Here is a 14,308-nt window from a genome sequence, read left to right as displayed (position 1 = left end):
GAGGAAGGCAGTTTCATGTACCACCCACTGACATAATCCTACCAAATACTGTTGTATGATCATAATAGCAACTTTGGCATCAAGAGAGTTTGCAGGATAGGCTTCAGGGTCAAGAACATGATGGTTAATCCTTCCTCTTAATATACAGCATAGCCTCAACCAGGCAGCAAGTCCACAGCCTCTGAATTTGGTCTGTGTGTGGCAATAGTGAGTCCATGCAGGAATCAACTTTGAAATACAAAGAAATACAAAACCATTCTTTATGATGTTCACTGCACAACAGTAAGATTTCCTGAGTCCCTGTGGTTCTCATCCTGAGTCCCCAGTTCTCTAAGAAAGTTCTTGAGACTTATTCAAAGGTTCTGAACTTTAAGAATTATAGGTTACATCTTAGATATACTGTGATAATTAGGCTCTCTGATGAGAAGTTACAGATGTCTCATGGGAAGACGGCGACATGACTTTGAAGGACCTGGGAGACCGTGTGAAGGAGTTCAGATTTCATTCCAAATACAGTAGGGATGCCATGGAAGACGCTGACACAGGGAAGAGAAATGACCCGAGTAACACTGAGGAAGATCACTCTGCTGCCTGTGTGGGTGGTCGTAATCATGGAGAGGTAAGAAGTTCAGTGGTCCAGGAACAGAGAACGGTGGCTTAAATCATGAGAGTGAACATGAGAGAAAATGAAAGAAGCAAGCACAGTGGGGATGTCTTTTGGAGGTAGAATCTGTTAATCTGATTCATTGGAGGGAAAAGGCGAGGGAAAGGAATGAGGCAGGGATGACTTCTGAGGATCTTGCTTAGTTAGGCAAGTTAAATGATGACCCGATGGGGAAGGTGGTCAATGAGTGGGGAGGGAGGAGGAAGCCATGGGGCTTGTTTACAGTAGATGGCAAGAATCAAACCTTCATTTTAGGAAATATTACATTGACACATAAGTGGAGATAACAAGTAGACAGTTCGCTGTGGGGATCTGGAGTCCAGAGGGTAGTTCTAGACCCTAAATTTGAGTGTCATTAACACTCAGAGCATCAATGATACTTTAAAACAAACAAACAAACAAACAAAAAAAACCCAACAACCAACCATAGAGATGGCATTCAAACTCTGCTAAAGAAAAGTAGCAATGACTGCATTGGTAGCACAGGTGAGTAGGTTTTCTTGTTGTTCTTGTTGTTACTGTTGAGATGGAGTCTCACCCAGGCTGGAGTGCAGTGGCGCAATCTCAGCTCACTGCAAGCTCTGCCTCCTGGGTTCACGCCATTCTCCTGCCTCAGCCTCCCGAGTAGCTGGGACTACAGGTACCCACCACCACACCCGACTAATTTTTGTATTTTTAGTAGAGACGGGGTTTCACCATGTTAGCCATGATGGTCTTGATCTCCTGACCTTGTGATCCGCCCGCCTCGGCCTCCCAAAGTGCTGGGATTACAGGCGTGAGCCACCGCCCCCCGGCCAAGTAGATTATTTGGCAATGACACTGTCTTTTTCCTCCCCGCAACAAAACACACACACCAGTCAAACCACAATTTGTCAGGGCTTAACTGAAGAGCACAGGGAGTCACCAAATATCTGGCTGCAATCTAAGTGGGAAGAAAATTAAATATCAAAACTGAACCTTTATTCTAAAAAATGCTAGCTGGAGCCCATTCATTACATGCATACTATTTTTTACCTTTCACTTTGGGAACTTTTCTTTTAAATGACCCTGTATTAACTATCAACAAATACAGAGATGATAGATAATAAATTGCTAGCTGGTTGAAGTTTAAGATAAAATTATGGCAAGTATTTAAAGATTGTAGCTATATATTGATGATAGGGACAGGTGGGTGGATGGATGGATGGGTGGACAAACACTGAGAGACAGATAGAAACAGCCTTTAAAACACTGTTTTATATTTGAAATACAGTGGATAATTTAACATTGACTCCAAAAACATTTTATTCTTATCACAACTTAATATATTGTAAAATACATGCAAGGGAAAAAGGTTTTCTTCTCTTTTTCATGAGAGAAATACCCAGAGAAAGCATTGTGCTTATTGTTCGCAAAACTTGAAGAGCTGGGAGAAGGAGCTGGGAGGAGTCGCTGGGAGAAGGAGCTGGGAGAAGAGGAGGAGCTGGGAGAAGGAGCCAGGTCATATGGCCAAGAGAATGCTCTTTAGATGTGCTGTCTTTCACATTCCAAGAACCATAATCACTCAGTGGGAAAAGATTTAATTCCGAAATGAGCTGGAGTCACATTCTCAGGATGGAAGAATCACATGTGAACCACCCTCACTCTACTGGAGGCCACATTCAGTTTAGGATACTGGGAAATGTTTCTCGTGATGGGTTCGGTTGGGAGGTAAATTGTCCATATTCGATAATCCAAAAACAATAATACATTAGATGATGTCTTGCAATTAGTGCTATAAGCAAGTAATTCCACCAAAGGTTTGAGGAAAAGTTTTTTTTTTTTTTTTTTTTTTTTTTTTTTAAATGAGGCTAAGAAAAGATTATGAAGTCTTCTCCTTGAAGGCAAAAAACACCCCCCTACATTTTATGCAAAGTCTTCAGCTCACCAAAGACATGAAGCAGCTGTCAAATTCTGTAAGCAGAATCCAGCATTTTCAAGGTCGGCAAACCCAGCGTGAAGTTCAAGTTTCACTCCTTAAGACTCTGTCCTCCTCCTTAAGTCTTTCCCGCCTCTTTTAATCTGATTAGAAATTAGCAAACTTCTTCAGCCAAAACTCTGACAGTTGCTGGTGAGGCTGGTATCCACAACCCAGCCAACTTTGCAGAAAACCACAGTTTCAATGGAAAATCACTTTTGGTTTCTGGCTCCTCAGCAGTACTGCACATCTAATTAGCTCAACAATTGGTCCCTGTGATAAAATCAGCTAATTTTATGTTCAAATGGCTGCTCTGTGGTAAGCAATACTGTCACTCCAAACTTCACATATAAAGAAGCTGCTGAAGAAGCTGGTTACTAGGGGGTCACTGGGGGCAGGCTAGTGAAGAAGACTATTAAAGTAGTCACCTAAGTCAACATTACAGTGAGTGGCAGGGGCCCCATCAGGGCTCAAAGAAGACAAATGTCCCGAATGTAGTGATGGGGCCAGAAACAGCAAGCCTTCTGAAGAGGAAAGCAGTGTATAGAAAATGAACAGAATGAGTCATGCACAGAATTTCCCCACTTTTAGAAACCAAACTAAATGTTTCTGATGAGAGTACAGAGATCTAGACCCTAATCCAGCAGTGTTAAGAAATGACCCTCCCTACCTTAAACACCTCTGTGGCTTCAGGAGTTTGTTCAAGGCTACTCTAGATATAAAACACAGGAAAGCCCAGTCCAGTTGTCACCTCTTCAGCTCCCCCCTCCTCCTTCCATCAGTGGATAAAGCAATTGGTTAGATTGGCAATTTTCCCCATTCTGTGAATGTATTAGAAACCAGATAACTTTTGAAGGTAAAGGCTAAAGCATAGATCAACCTCTTTATGGGATCAAAGCTAACAACATCACCTCTCACAGGCATTGCAAATTGTTGATTTTGTAATGTGTGTTTGTAATATCAGTTATATCAACTGAATGAACAGTCAGAAATTCATTCAAGTTTCAAACTTAAAAGGGTTTCATAAATACATGAATGCATTTAACTTTATACAAAGACATAGATACACATCTACAGCTAAACATATATACATATACAGATAAACATCTAAGATCTATACATGACTTCATTCATCTATACATGACTTAAAACAGTGGTTGATTAGCATTTAGTAAGTACTCTGTTGGTACTGTTGTTGCTGTTCTAATAGTATTACTATTATTATATAGTTATAGATTATACAGATATACATACTATATATAATTATGGTATATAACCTATATGAAAGTACATATTATATCACCATATGACTGTAGCAGGATGTACTCTGCTAAAATTGAACTGTGTTTTTCTTTCTCACCTCTATCAGAGGTGCCAGAAAGTCACTCTATCGTGACAAATCATTCCTGAGCCATTGCAGTCAGCTGCCTTCCCTGGATTGGGGTGAGAAGGACCCTTTGGAGACAGCAGACCCGGAGGACGCTAATGCATCACTTTAGATCCCTGTAGCCTCATCTGCCTCTTGCTAGGCCAGCCGCTGTACCCAGTTCTGCAAGGACCCCATTCACTTTGTGCAGCTTTTGTGCACCTGCATTGCCCAATCTTACACTCAACGCTATGTGCCTCGTCTCTTGCCTCCTGCCCTGGTACACAGTACCCTGAGCTCACACATGTGCAGCCCAGAAGTGCAGAATGAAACTATGGGTGATAGCATTCCATGGAAACATGCTTCCTTATCTTCCCCCGAATGCCTAGTCATTTCATAAGGTTCAAACAACCAGTTACCAGTGGTAGGGGCTAACTTGTATAACTTTTCTCCTCAGTCTCTCTGCCCCTTACCCCTGCTCCCTGGAACCACACACCTCAGTGAGTCCTTACACACAAGCCTCTGGCTTGGGCTCTGCTTTCTGGGGGACCCAGGCTAAGCTAAGCTAAACTAAAAATCATAGTGGTCACCTGGGCACGGGTGTCCAGTTAGCCCTAGTGCTCACCAGGATGGGGTACACAAAGAGACACTTTGGTTCCTCAAAAGGAAAACAACTTGACCGTCACGTTGTGGTCTCCAGGCAGGAAAAAGTGACAGCAGTTCCCACTGCAGCACTCTGATGGGCAGGAGGGCCCATGTTCCATGGCCATCCCATGTTCCATGGCTGTCCCGTGCTCTTGAGATAAGCCATAATGAGAGTAGAGGGCCAGGGATCCAGACTGACGTGCCCCACCCCTCTACAATGCACATGGGCATGCGTGCACACATGCAGAGGCTCACCCCTTAATGAACTGCTATGCTCTCTAACATGGTAGCCACCAGCCACATGTGGTCATTTAAATATAAATTTAAATTAATTAAAAGATTCAGTTCCTCAGTCGCACTAGCCACTGAAGAACTGAGCCAGTGAGTCACTACTTCAAGTGCTCAACAGCCACATGTGGCCAGAGGCCCGCCACTGGACAGTGTAAAAGAGACCAGAGCATCGTGGTGGAAAGGAGAGTGGTATTGGAAGGAAGCACTGGTCTAGTCACCACTCTGGGTTTTAGTCAATTAGCTGGTACGAAAACACTGAACTTTCAACTCATCTCCCAGTGGAATCTAGGGTCAATTTTATTTATGCAGAACCATAAAAGAGATGTGACAGCATTTGTCCCCTGAGTTGGTGATTAAGCAGTTTATATGCAGTAATTTGAGCAGCAATGGCTATCTGGATGCTAAAGGCACAGGAGTCCCCGATCTTTATTTAAAAAATAGACCCTACTTTTAAAAGCCAAGCAGACAGGCAGACATACAGACACACAGACACACAGACACACACACACACACACACACACACACACAGGTATTTAATTCCCATATGCTTAGGTTCAGAACACCCAGAAAATAGCTGGTCAACACAACTGCCTACGAGATTAACCTTTCCAAAAACTACAAAAATAATGAAAGGATGATTATAGAAGCTCATTAATTAATTATATAATACCTAAATTTTACCTCCTATGGATATCACTTATCTAAAATCAACTTGGGTTCCCTTCAAAATGGAGGGTAGAAACTATACTGGAATAGAAACTGGAAAATTCGGTGTTAAGCCTCTTCACCATCACATGGAAGGCACTGGCCTTGAACTGAAAATCTTCATTGCAAACACCAGGATATCATCAGATTTCCAGTATTCTAGAGGGCAGTTAATATGCTTCCAGAGTCTCTTGGTATTACTGTTGGTGTCCTAGAGGACTACGAATCATTACGTTAGGCAATTTATAGATGGCATAATCATATGTGACTTTTAGTACTTTATAAACACTGCTTTTATAACTAAATACAGTGGGATGAGACAATTGAACCACTTTTTAAGTTCTTGGTTGGGGTTGGTTCCTGTGGTGCCCAGTGTAGTGTCCTGCCTGGTTGGACATTTCCCCTCCCGCCACTCAAGTGGAGGAATTAGTTCCTCGAGTACTAAGCCCTCTCTTCTGTTTTTTTTTTTTTTTTTTTTTTTTTTTTTTTTTGAGATGGAGTCTCGCTCTGTTGCCCAGGTGCAATTTTGGCTCACTGCAACCTCTGCTTCCTGGGTTCAACAGTTTATCCTGCCTCAGCCTCCTGAGTAGCTGGGATTACAGGTGCATGTCACCATGCCTGGTTAATTTTTGTATTTTTAGTAGAGACGAGGTTTCACCATGTTAGTCAGGCTGGTCTCGAACTCCTGACCTCATGATCCACTCGCTTCAGCCTCCCAAAGTGCTGGGATTACAGGCGTGAGTCACTGCGCCCTGCCTCTTCTGCTTTTATCTCCTTACTTTTCCCAAGTGATCTTATCAGCAACTGGGGTTTCATTTACCAAATATAAGTTGGTAACCCCCAGTAATAATAAGGGTTCCTGTTTACGAGGTATTTACTGTGTGCTAGGCCCTGTGTTTCACATGCATTTGCCCAGTCAGCAGTTCTAACAATCTTCCCTGAAAGGCAGAAACAGCCCATAGCTCCTCCCAACAGTCCCTTGGATGCCCATGTCTTGGGTATCTTAAACTCTGCACTTTCACAACCTACCTTACCTTCCCCACAAATCTGCCTCTGCTTTTTGTACAGAAAATCACCAGCCATGACCTGGACCTGGACCGGTCCCTCTTATTGACTCCCCACTTCCAATGAATTTCCAAGTTCTAGTCTTTCTACTTCCTAAATATCCCTCCCTCCCACCCATACTTCCACCATCCTAGACAAAGCTTCCACCATTTCTGGCCTGGAATCCTATAACAGCTGCCCAACTCAGCTCCTTGCATCCAGTCTTACTTCTCTTTAACTTCATTTATTCTAAGGTCATTGCTGTCTGTCTTTGAGAATCTGGAAAATGGGGATAATGGGGTCTCCCTTATCGTCATAGGTCTGCTTGAGTCAAATAGAACATATGGCTTTCTAAGTGGCAGGTACTTGATAATAAATTGCACAGATGACATGTGAATTGAGAAAATTTGATGGTAGAGCCTACATGTGTAACCACCACCATAAATGCCCAGGTTAGCCCACCACTGTTAGAAAAGCCATTAGGAAAAAGGGATAAGAGAAAGAATATAGAGGTAAAAGGGTTTTAGAATGGAAATATAAGCATACTTAAATTACTCTAAAACTTAGCACCTTCAAAATACATACATTTATTATCTCACAGCTTCTGTGGCACAGCTTGGCTGGGTGCTTTTGGCTCGAGGTCCTTCATGAGGCTGTAATCAAACTGTCAGGCAGAGTTGCAGTCTCATCTGAAGGCTCGACTGGGGTTGAGGGTCTTCAAAGCTCACTCATGTGGTTCTTGGCAGCCTTTTGTCCTTGTCACGTAAGCCTTTGCACAGGGCTGCTTCATGACATGGAAGCTGGCTTTGCCTACCATCTCTCAGACAGTAAGAGAGAGCTTTCACAATAGGAGCCACAATCTTTTAATGACCTAGTCTCAGAGTGCTCCCATCACTCCCATCACTGCTGTCATTCATTAGAATTGAGTTGCTAAATGCAGCCCATATTCAAGGAGATGAATTATACATAGGCAGAGAGCAGTGGGGGCCATCCCACAGGCTGCCTACCATGACCAGCCAAGCAGACATCACAGCTTGGGAGGGAGGTGGGAGGGGCTGAGGAAGGAATGGGCTCTTTCAGCGCCTCTCTCAGGCCTTTGACACAGACTCTGCTCATCACAGTCGAACTGACTGTGAGTCACCCATCCTACTGCTTGCTCATCAGTGGACACTCTAGTTACAGCCTCCTCGTCTCTGCAATCTCTCTGTCACCATGCAGGATAAGGGGATAGCCCACTCATTCCTGGGGGCTGCTGCGTACCTGACTTTTTACATAATTCTAACATAGATTAGCTTTATAGTAGCTTCTAGCTCTACTGTCAAATGCAAATCCACATCAGAAAATATAATGATAAATAAAATCTAAGTACTATCACAAAGTTCTAAAAACTAAAGCAACTCAAGTTGTTTTTAAAACAACTAAATCTCTATTGAAGGATTTTTAAAATGGTATACAATCATGAAAATAATTGTTTTGTGATATCACGTGTATATTTCTCAGAACTACTTTTATTGTAATTCAATTTACTGTTATGACAGACAGAGAAAGCGTTACGGGTTGAATCGTGTCTCCCTCCAAAAGATAAGCTGGAGTCCTAAAACCTCGGATTGTGACCTTCCTTGGAAACTGGGTCTTTACAGAGGTAATTAAGTTAAATGAGGTCATGAGGGTTAGCACTAAGCCAATATGACTAGAGACTGTGTAAAAATAAGAAGTTTGGACACAGAAACACACACACACATAAAACTAGGGTGATGTGAATATAAACATGGAGAAGACAGCCATCTAGAAGCCAATGAGAGAGGCCTGGAACAGATCCTTCCCTCACAGCACTCAGAAGCAACCAGCCCTGCCGACACCTTGATCTTGGACTTCCAGCCTCCAGAACTGTGAGAAAATAAATATCTGCTGTTTAAACCAACCAAGCTGTGATTGTTTGTTACAATAGCCCTGTAAAACTAATACAGAGGGAAGAAAAAAAGAGGGAGTTTCAGACAGAGACAGAAACAAAGAGAGAAGGAAAAAGACTTATTTTAACAGGCTATATCTTCATCTAGATGAGTGATTCTAAAGACAAACATATAAGGGCCTATTCTTTATTTTTTTACATTGAGACAGGGTCTTGCTCTGTCACCCAGGCTGAAGTGCAGTGGTGCAATCAGAGGTCACTGCAGCCTTGACCTCCCAGGCTCAAATGATCCTCCCACCTCAGCCTCCCAGGTAGCTGGGACTATAGGTGCAGGCCACCATGCCTGGGTTATTTTTGTATTTTTTTGTATTGATGGGGTTTCTTTGTGTTGCCCAGGCTGGTCTCGAACTCCTGGCCTCAAGCATCCTTCTGCTTCGGCCTCCCAAAGTACTGGGATTACAGGCATAAGCCACTGGCCCTGGCCCAGGCCTACTCTTTAAACCTCATTTAGCACATGTATTGGACACAATGGCTCCACTCCTAGAGGCTGACATAAATTTCTAAGAGATGCACAAATAAAACACAATTCCAGTTGAAAAGCAGCAGACTCCCCTCTAAAATCAGAACCTGGCCCTAGTCATGGCAGCCCAAGCCAGGGGCCAGGAGCCCAGCAACCCCTACCTTTTGGTAGTCCTCTTTGGAGCTCAGGGCCGCCTCCATTTGCTTGGCGGAAGTCGGGTAGATGGCCGAGCGGTACTGAGTGCCATGGTCGTTCCCCTGGCGCATACCTGGGAAAGCGGAAAACAGAGAGGGTTACCTGGTCGCCAGGCAACAGTGCCAGCGTCAAACTGGGCACAATGCTGAGGCATTTTAACACTTTTCATATGGTCCCTGTGCCTGATGTCTTGCTAAGTGCTTGTTTTAATTTTTTGTTTGCAGCATTTTCTTTAAACAAGCATGAAATGTATCTGTTTTGATTTGCCTGTTTTAATTACAACAAATACGTTTGAACTCAGGTAGATTTATCACAGGTCTTGGATCACACTAGATGTTCTATGAATACACACTTTTACGTGAAATATTTAAACAACGATCTACTCCAATTGTCACATGTAACGCACTATGATACATATTATTTCCTTGGGTCCTAAGGAGACACCTGTGTGGAAGGTTTCATCATCCCTCCCTTGGTGGATGAGGAAATGAGACAATGTCTGTGTAAATTCCTGGCACAGTGCTTGGCACGTAGCAGGAGTCCTGCATCTACGACTAACGTCATCTACCCATCTAGTCTGCAACTTAAAGTCAGCAAAGATGATTTTCTGCCTGTCTCAGCAGCTGAAGGGTGGATGACGGTCAGTTTCTATCTGAGTGTGACAGTGCCCCAGAGTGAAGCAGCCGCAGGGTTGTCACAGATCCGCTATATGCCACCACGTTGTCGTGAAACTGAACCAGGGGGAATCGGACCCTGTAGCATGTTCCAGCTAGTCACATTTCTAATATACTCAGGGGAAACAGAGACCAGCAGGCATAAGCAAGTATTAGAGGGGTTACGGGAATATCTGTGCAGGTTAAAAAAAATGGAGGGGTTCAGAAAGGGAGTAAGTTCGTGTGATCAGTGGGGAAAGGGCCCATGTCTCAAAGGCTGTATCAAGGAAGCGACTTGTCTTGTCAGCAGGTGGGCGCCAAGGATGAAGGTAGAACAAAGGTAAGGATTGCGGAGCAATGTGGTGCCTTCAGGGACTTGGAAGGAACTGGTACTGCTTGCAAAAGCAGCTGCAACCCAGGCAGCATCGGTGTCAAAGCCCTGATGCCAGCTTCTCAAGAGGATGAGCATGTTACCCTCAAGCCTGAAGCCCAGACGAGAAAGATGCTTCACTGGGAAAGATGACTGGACGCTCAACAGATTGAAAACCCAGAAGAAAGAAGCAACACCCAGGAGCGGCTGGGAATACCAGAAGTGGCCCTGCTTGTCTACCCATTGAATCACAAAACAAATGAAATATCCCACTGTCATAAATCGATCTAAACAGGCTTTATAATGCTGTTCTCCAGAGGGCAAGATTAACCAAAATTACATTTTGAGATAGGACAGAAAAATGTTATTGAATGATAGAATAACCCCTATGTGTCCTTCCTTTTTCTGCATGTAAATATGTTCTCCCCAGCAGAAAGAATTCATGTGTGCCGACTGTAGCCTCCACACTCTGGAGGCTACAGAAGAATTAGGTCATAATCCCTGGTCTCAAGGAATAACCAGGACGAGGGAGGGAGGGGGAAGAGTAGTCACGAGCCTGACACTGTACTTCCCTGCGCGAGGTCTTTGCCATCATTTCTTGTTTCATCCTCACATGCGCCCCGTGGAGAAGATATTCTTAACACTCTTTGACAAAAAGGAAATTACGGATCAGAGACATTCAGTGACCCACCTGAGGTCACACAGCAGGTAGATGGCCATCCTGCAATTTAAACTTTGATCACCCCGACACCAAAGCCCTTTCTCCTTCCAAAATGGATGCATGAGAAGTTACAGCAAAATAATCGAGGACAATGGAACAAAGTGCTTTTGGATGTGGAGTACCTGCCGGGGAGGGGGCATCCCAGCCCAAGGCCCAGAAATAAGAACAAGCTTGGAATGTTCTGAGGACTGTGAAGAGGCAGGACAAGGTCTGACAAGAGGCCTGGTGGGTCCTGAAGCTGGTGGGTTGGGCGTGTAACCACATAGGTATCTTGACAAGTCATGCTGGGGACCAGAGATGTGTGGAAAGATCAGACTCCCAGGAGCTACAGAATTCTCTGGAACCCTGAGTGAGCATAATCACCAACCAATGACCCAGGGCCCCCTTTCCCACAGATGCAACAAGTGTTGAAAAGTTCCCTGTGCCCTCCACTTGGCTTCGGAAAAACTAGGAGGAAAAATTATTGACACTATTTGGCTGTCTTCATGGACCAGGAAAGCAAGCAATGGGCTTTCAGTGTTGAGTGGAAAGAGAATTACTGGCTCAGAAACAACATCTTGTGCTTAAAATTCTTCCATAGTACTCTATAAGCTGTTTAATGAGGACTGGGCTTTGGGGCATTCTTGATGAGAACTGACCTCCTGGCATCTACCAACTGCTTGAGATTTCTCCATCCACTTTCTCCAAAGAAGATTTTTAAAGGGACAAGCAACCCTGAGACTGCTCTGAGGTTTCTCTCCCTCTCAGCAGAGCTGGAGGAAGCAGTGGAAAACAGAAACGCTTCATCTATAATGAAGCATAAGATGATGACTTCTCCTCTGCTCAGAGGGCCTCCTAAGCCTCAGCTCATCTTTGGGTTCCAATCCTGTTTTATCTATCCTGATTGGAGACGTGAGAAATGTGTCTGAACATGAGAACTTTAAAGGGAAGTTCATGCTATGAGTTGAACTGATATGCAGGAGTTACCAGCTGATAGTGAACATCAGGACAAGTCAGCTCCGACTCCTCAGGGTCTGAACTCGCTATCTCTATCTTAGCAAGCCTCGCGGGAGCAATCTCATTAGCAGGACTATCCATGCTGGTTGAAAATAGAGTGACTCCTACCAGCATGACCTTCACATTCTTCTCTTCTATAGACTGCTGCTAAGAGAAAACAGATCCTGCCTCCTGGTCTGCTGCGCCAAAGGCCACCTGCCTGCTGCAGTGGCACAGGAAGACCACCAGGGATGTTGGCATTGGTGGGAGAGCTCACCCAGGTGCTGCTTCAGGGTGGCCTCCTCGTTCTGCTGGAAAATAGGGTCTCCGTGAAACAACATGCCATAGTGTCCTCCCCCAGGTAGATAAGCCTGTGTCCCTCTCAGTGAAAGATGGCACTTCTTCTTCTTATCCAGGTGACCCTTCCTGGTGCACCTTGCCCTTACCTTAGGTGTTTGAGACAAGCCCTATGAATATAACCATCTCACTTTATCTGAGAGCTTAATCCTGTCCCTTTTAACTGACAGCTCATTTTTAATTTAAAACACTGAACAAATGAACGGACAGCCCTCCTTTCATCAAAAGGGAGGGAGGGAGGGAGGGAGTGAGGGGGAGAAGAGGAGGAGGAAGGAGAGAGAGGGAGAGGGATCATCAAAGTAGCTAACAATCCTAGAGTCCTCACTATGTCCAGGCACTGTCCTTTACTACCTTATTCATCCAATTCTGCAAATACTTGGAGCACATTAGCAAACCCATTTCCCGGCCCCTTCCCACTGCCAAGGTGAAACTGACCCTCTCAAAGGTGAAACTGACACTCAGAGAGAGGCTGGCTGCCTGCTGAATGCCAGTGCTGCATCTGGAACCATCTAACTCCAAAGTCCATGATCTTAACCACTATTATTTCCATTTGTAAATATATATAATTTAGGTAAAAAATTAAGTGGAATATAGGGATCTATGAAAGATATTACGTGGCTCTCTTTTAAAAGGAAAACAGCCACACAATACAGTCACTATCTATCATCTGCACAATGTTCTTTGCATTTTTTCATGCAGTGCATCTCAAGGGAGATGGAATAATGTTGCTTTATAACAGAGGTGCCAAATATTTATTCCATATCTAAAAGCAAAAAGAAAAATGAAAGATCCCAATTTTCAGTAAGGAGTACACATTATTTCTATAGCCATAAATTATTTTGAAAAGATGTGGTGATTTCTTCATAAAAGGTAAAAAGCTATCGTAGTGTGAGTTTTGTTTGTGTAAAAGAGAAATTCTATTTATGGCGGCCAAAGAAAATCTTTTTAATTATTATGTGTCCTAGAATGTCTTTTGGGACTCCATGTCTGTTTATGTTTTAAAATCCCAAGTTTGGCCAAATAATGAAAATATTAGAAAACTTTCAAAATAGTAAAATTTTTAGGTCATCATTACAAGTCCAAATATTAAAGTTTTACAGCCAAAGTGCCCCACTACATGAGATTTACAACATGCTTACACTGAAATCAGTACTAAGCACACATGTGCACACACATTTACAAACCAGTCCATCATGGATAGTGTTCATATTAGCAGAAGTAGCAATCGACATATTATACCTTTGTAGTTTCCAGATTCAATTACAGAAAAGTACATAAGACATAAATGTACAAAAGTACATAAAATGGACATGCACAGTTAAGTGCCTAATATTACTCTATCTATAATTATTGATTATAAAGTGAATACTCGTATCACTACCACTAACATCAAGAGAGTACAGCCAGTACCCTTGGGAGTCTTCCCTGTGTCTCTATTGATGACAATGCTTTCCCCCCTCTCTCTAGTTGTACCACACCTTGTTTTTGTAATAATTTCTTTAGCACATAGACACATTCAGAACAAAGTGAGTTTAGTTTGGCTTGTGATATGGTTTGACTGTGTCCCCTCCCAAATCTCATCTTGAGCTGTAGCTCCCATAATCCCCATGTGTCGTGGAAAAGACCTGGTGGGAGGTAACTGAATCATGGGGGGGGGTGGGTCTTTCCCATGCTGTTCTCATGATAGTGAATAAGTCTCACGAGATCTGATGGTTTTATACAGGTCAGTTCTCCTACACACACTCTCTTGTCTGCTACCATATAAGATGTGCCTTTGCTCCTCCTTCACCTTCAGCCATAATTGTGAGGCCTCCCCAGCCATGTGGAACTGTGGGTCCATTAAACCTCTTTTTCTTCATAAATTACCCAGTCTCAGGTATGTCTTTATTAGCAGAATGAGAACAGACTAATACAGCCTATTTTTAAAATTAATATAAGTGGAATTATACTATAGTTT

At 43.4% G+C, this 14,308-nt stretch overlaps 1 protein-coding gene across 2 annotated transcripts in view; it reads right to left on the bottom strand.

The window, feature by feature from the left end:
* MSRA (methionine sulfoxide reductase A) overlaps positions 1-14,308 on the bottom strand; it is a 349,549-nt gene that overhangs the window by 111,733 nt on the left and 223,508 nt on the right. For both annotated transcript variants that reach the window (XM_011970737.1, XM_011970735.1), the window contains one exon: positions 9,242-9,348. In XM_011970737.1, coding sequence (XP_011826127.1) covers positions 9,242-9,348 — 107 coding nt within the window. The remainder of the gene's footprint in view (positions 1-9,241; positions 9,349-14,308) is intronic.

This window comes from Mandrillus leucophaeus, unplaced genomic scaffold (genome assembly GCF_000951045.1).
Source record: "Mandrillus leucophaeus isolate KB7577 unplaced genomic scaffold, Mleu.le_1.0 Scaffold97, whole genome shotgun sequence".
Taxonomy (NCBI): domain Eukaryota; kingdom Metazoa; phylum Chordata; class Mammalia; order Primates; family Cercopithecidae; genus Mandrillus; species Mandrillus leucophaeus.
This window is presented reverse-complemented; position numbering and strand designations above follow the sequence as displayed.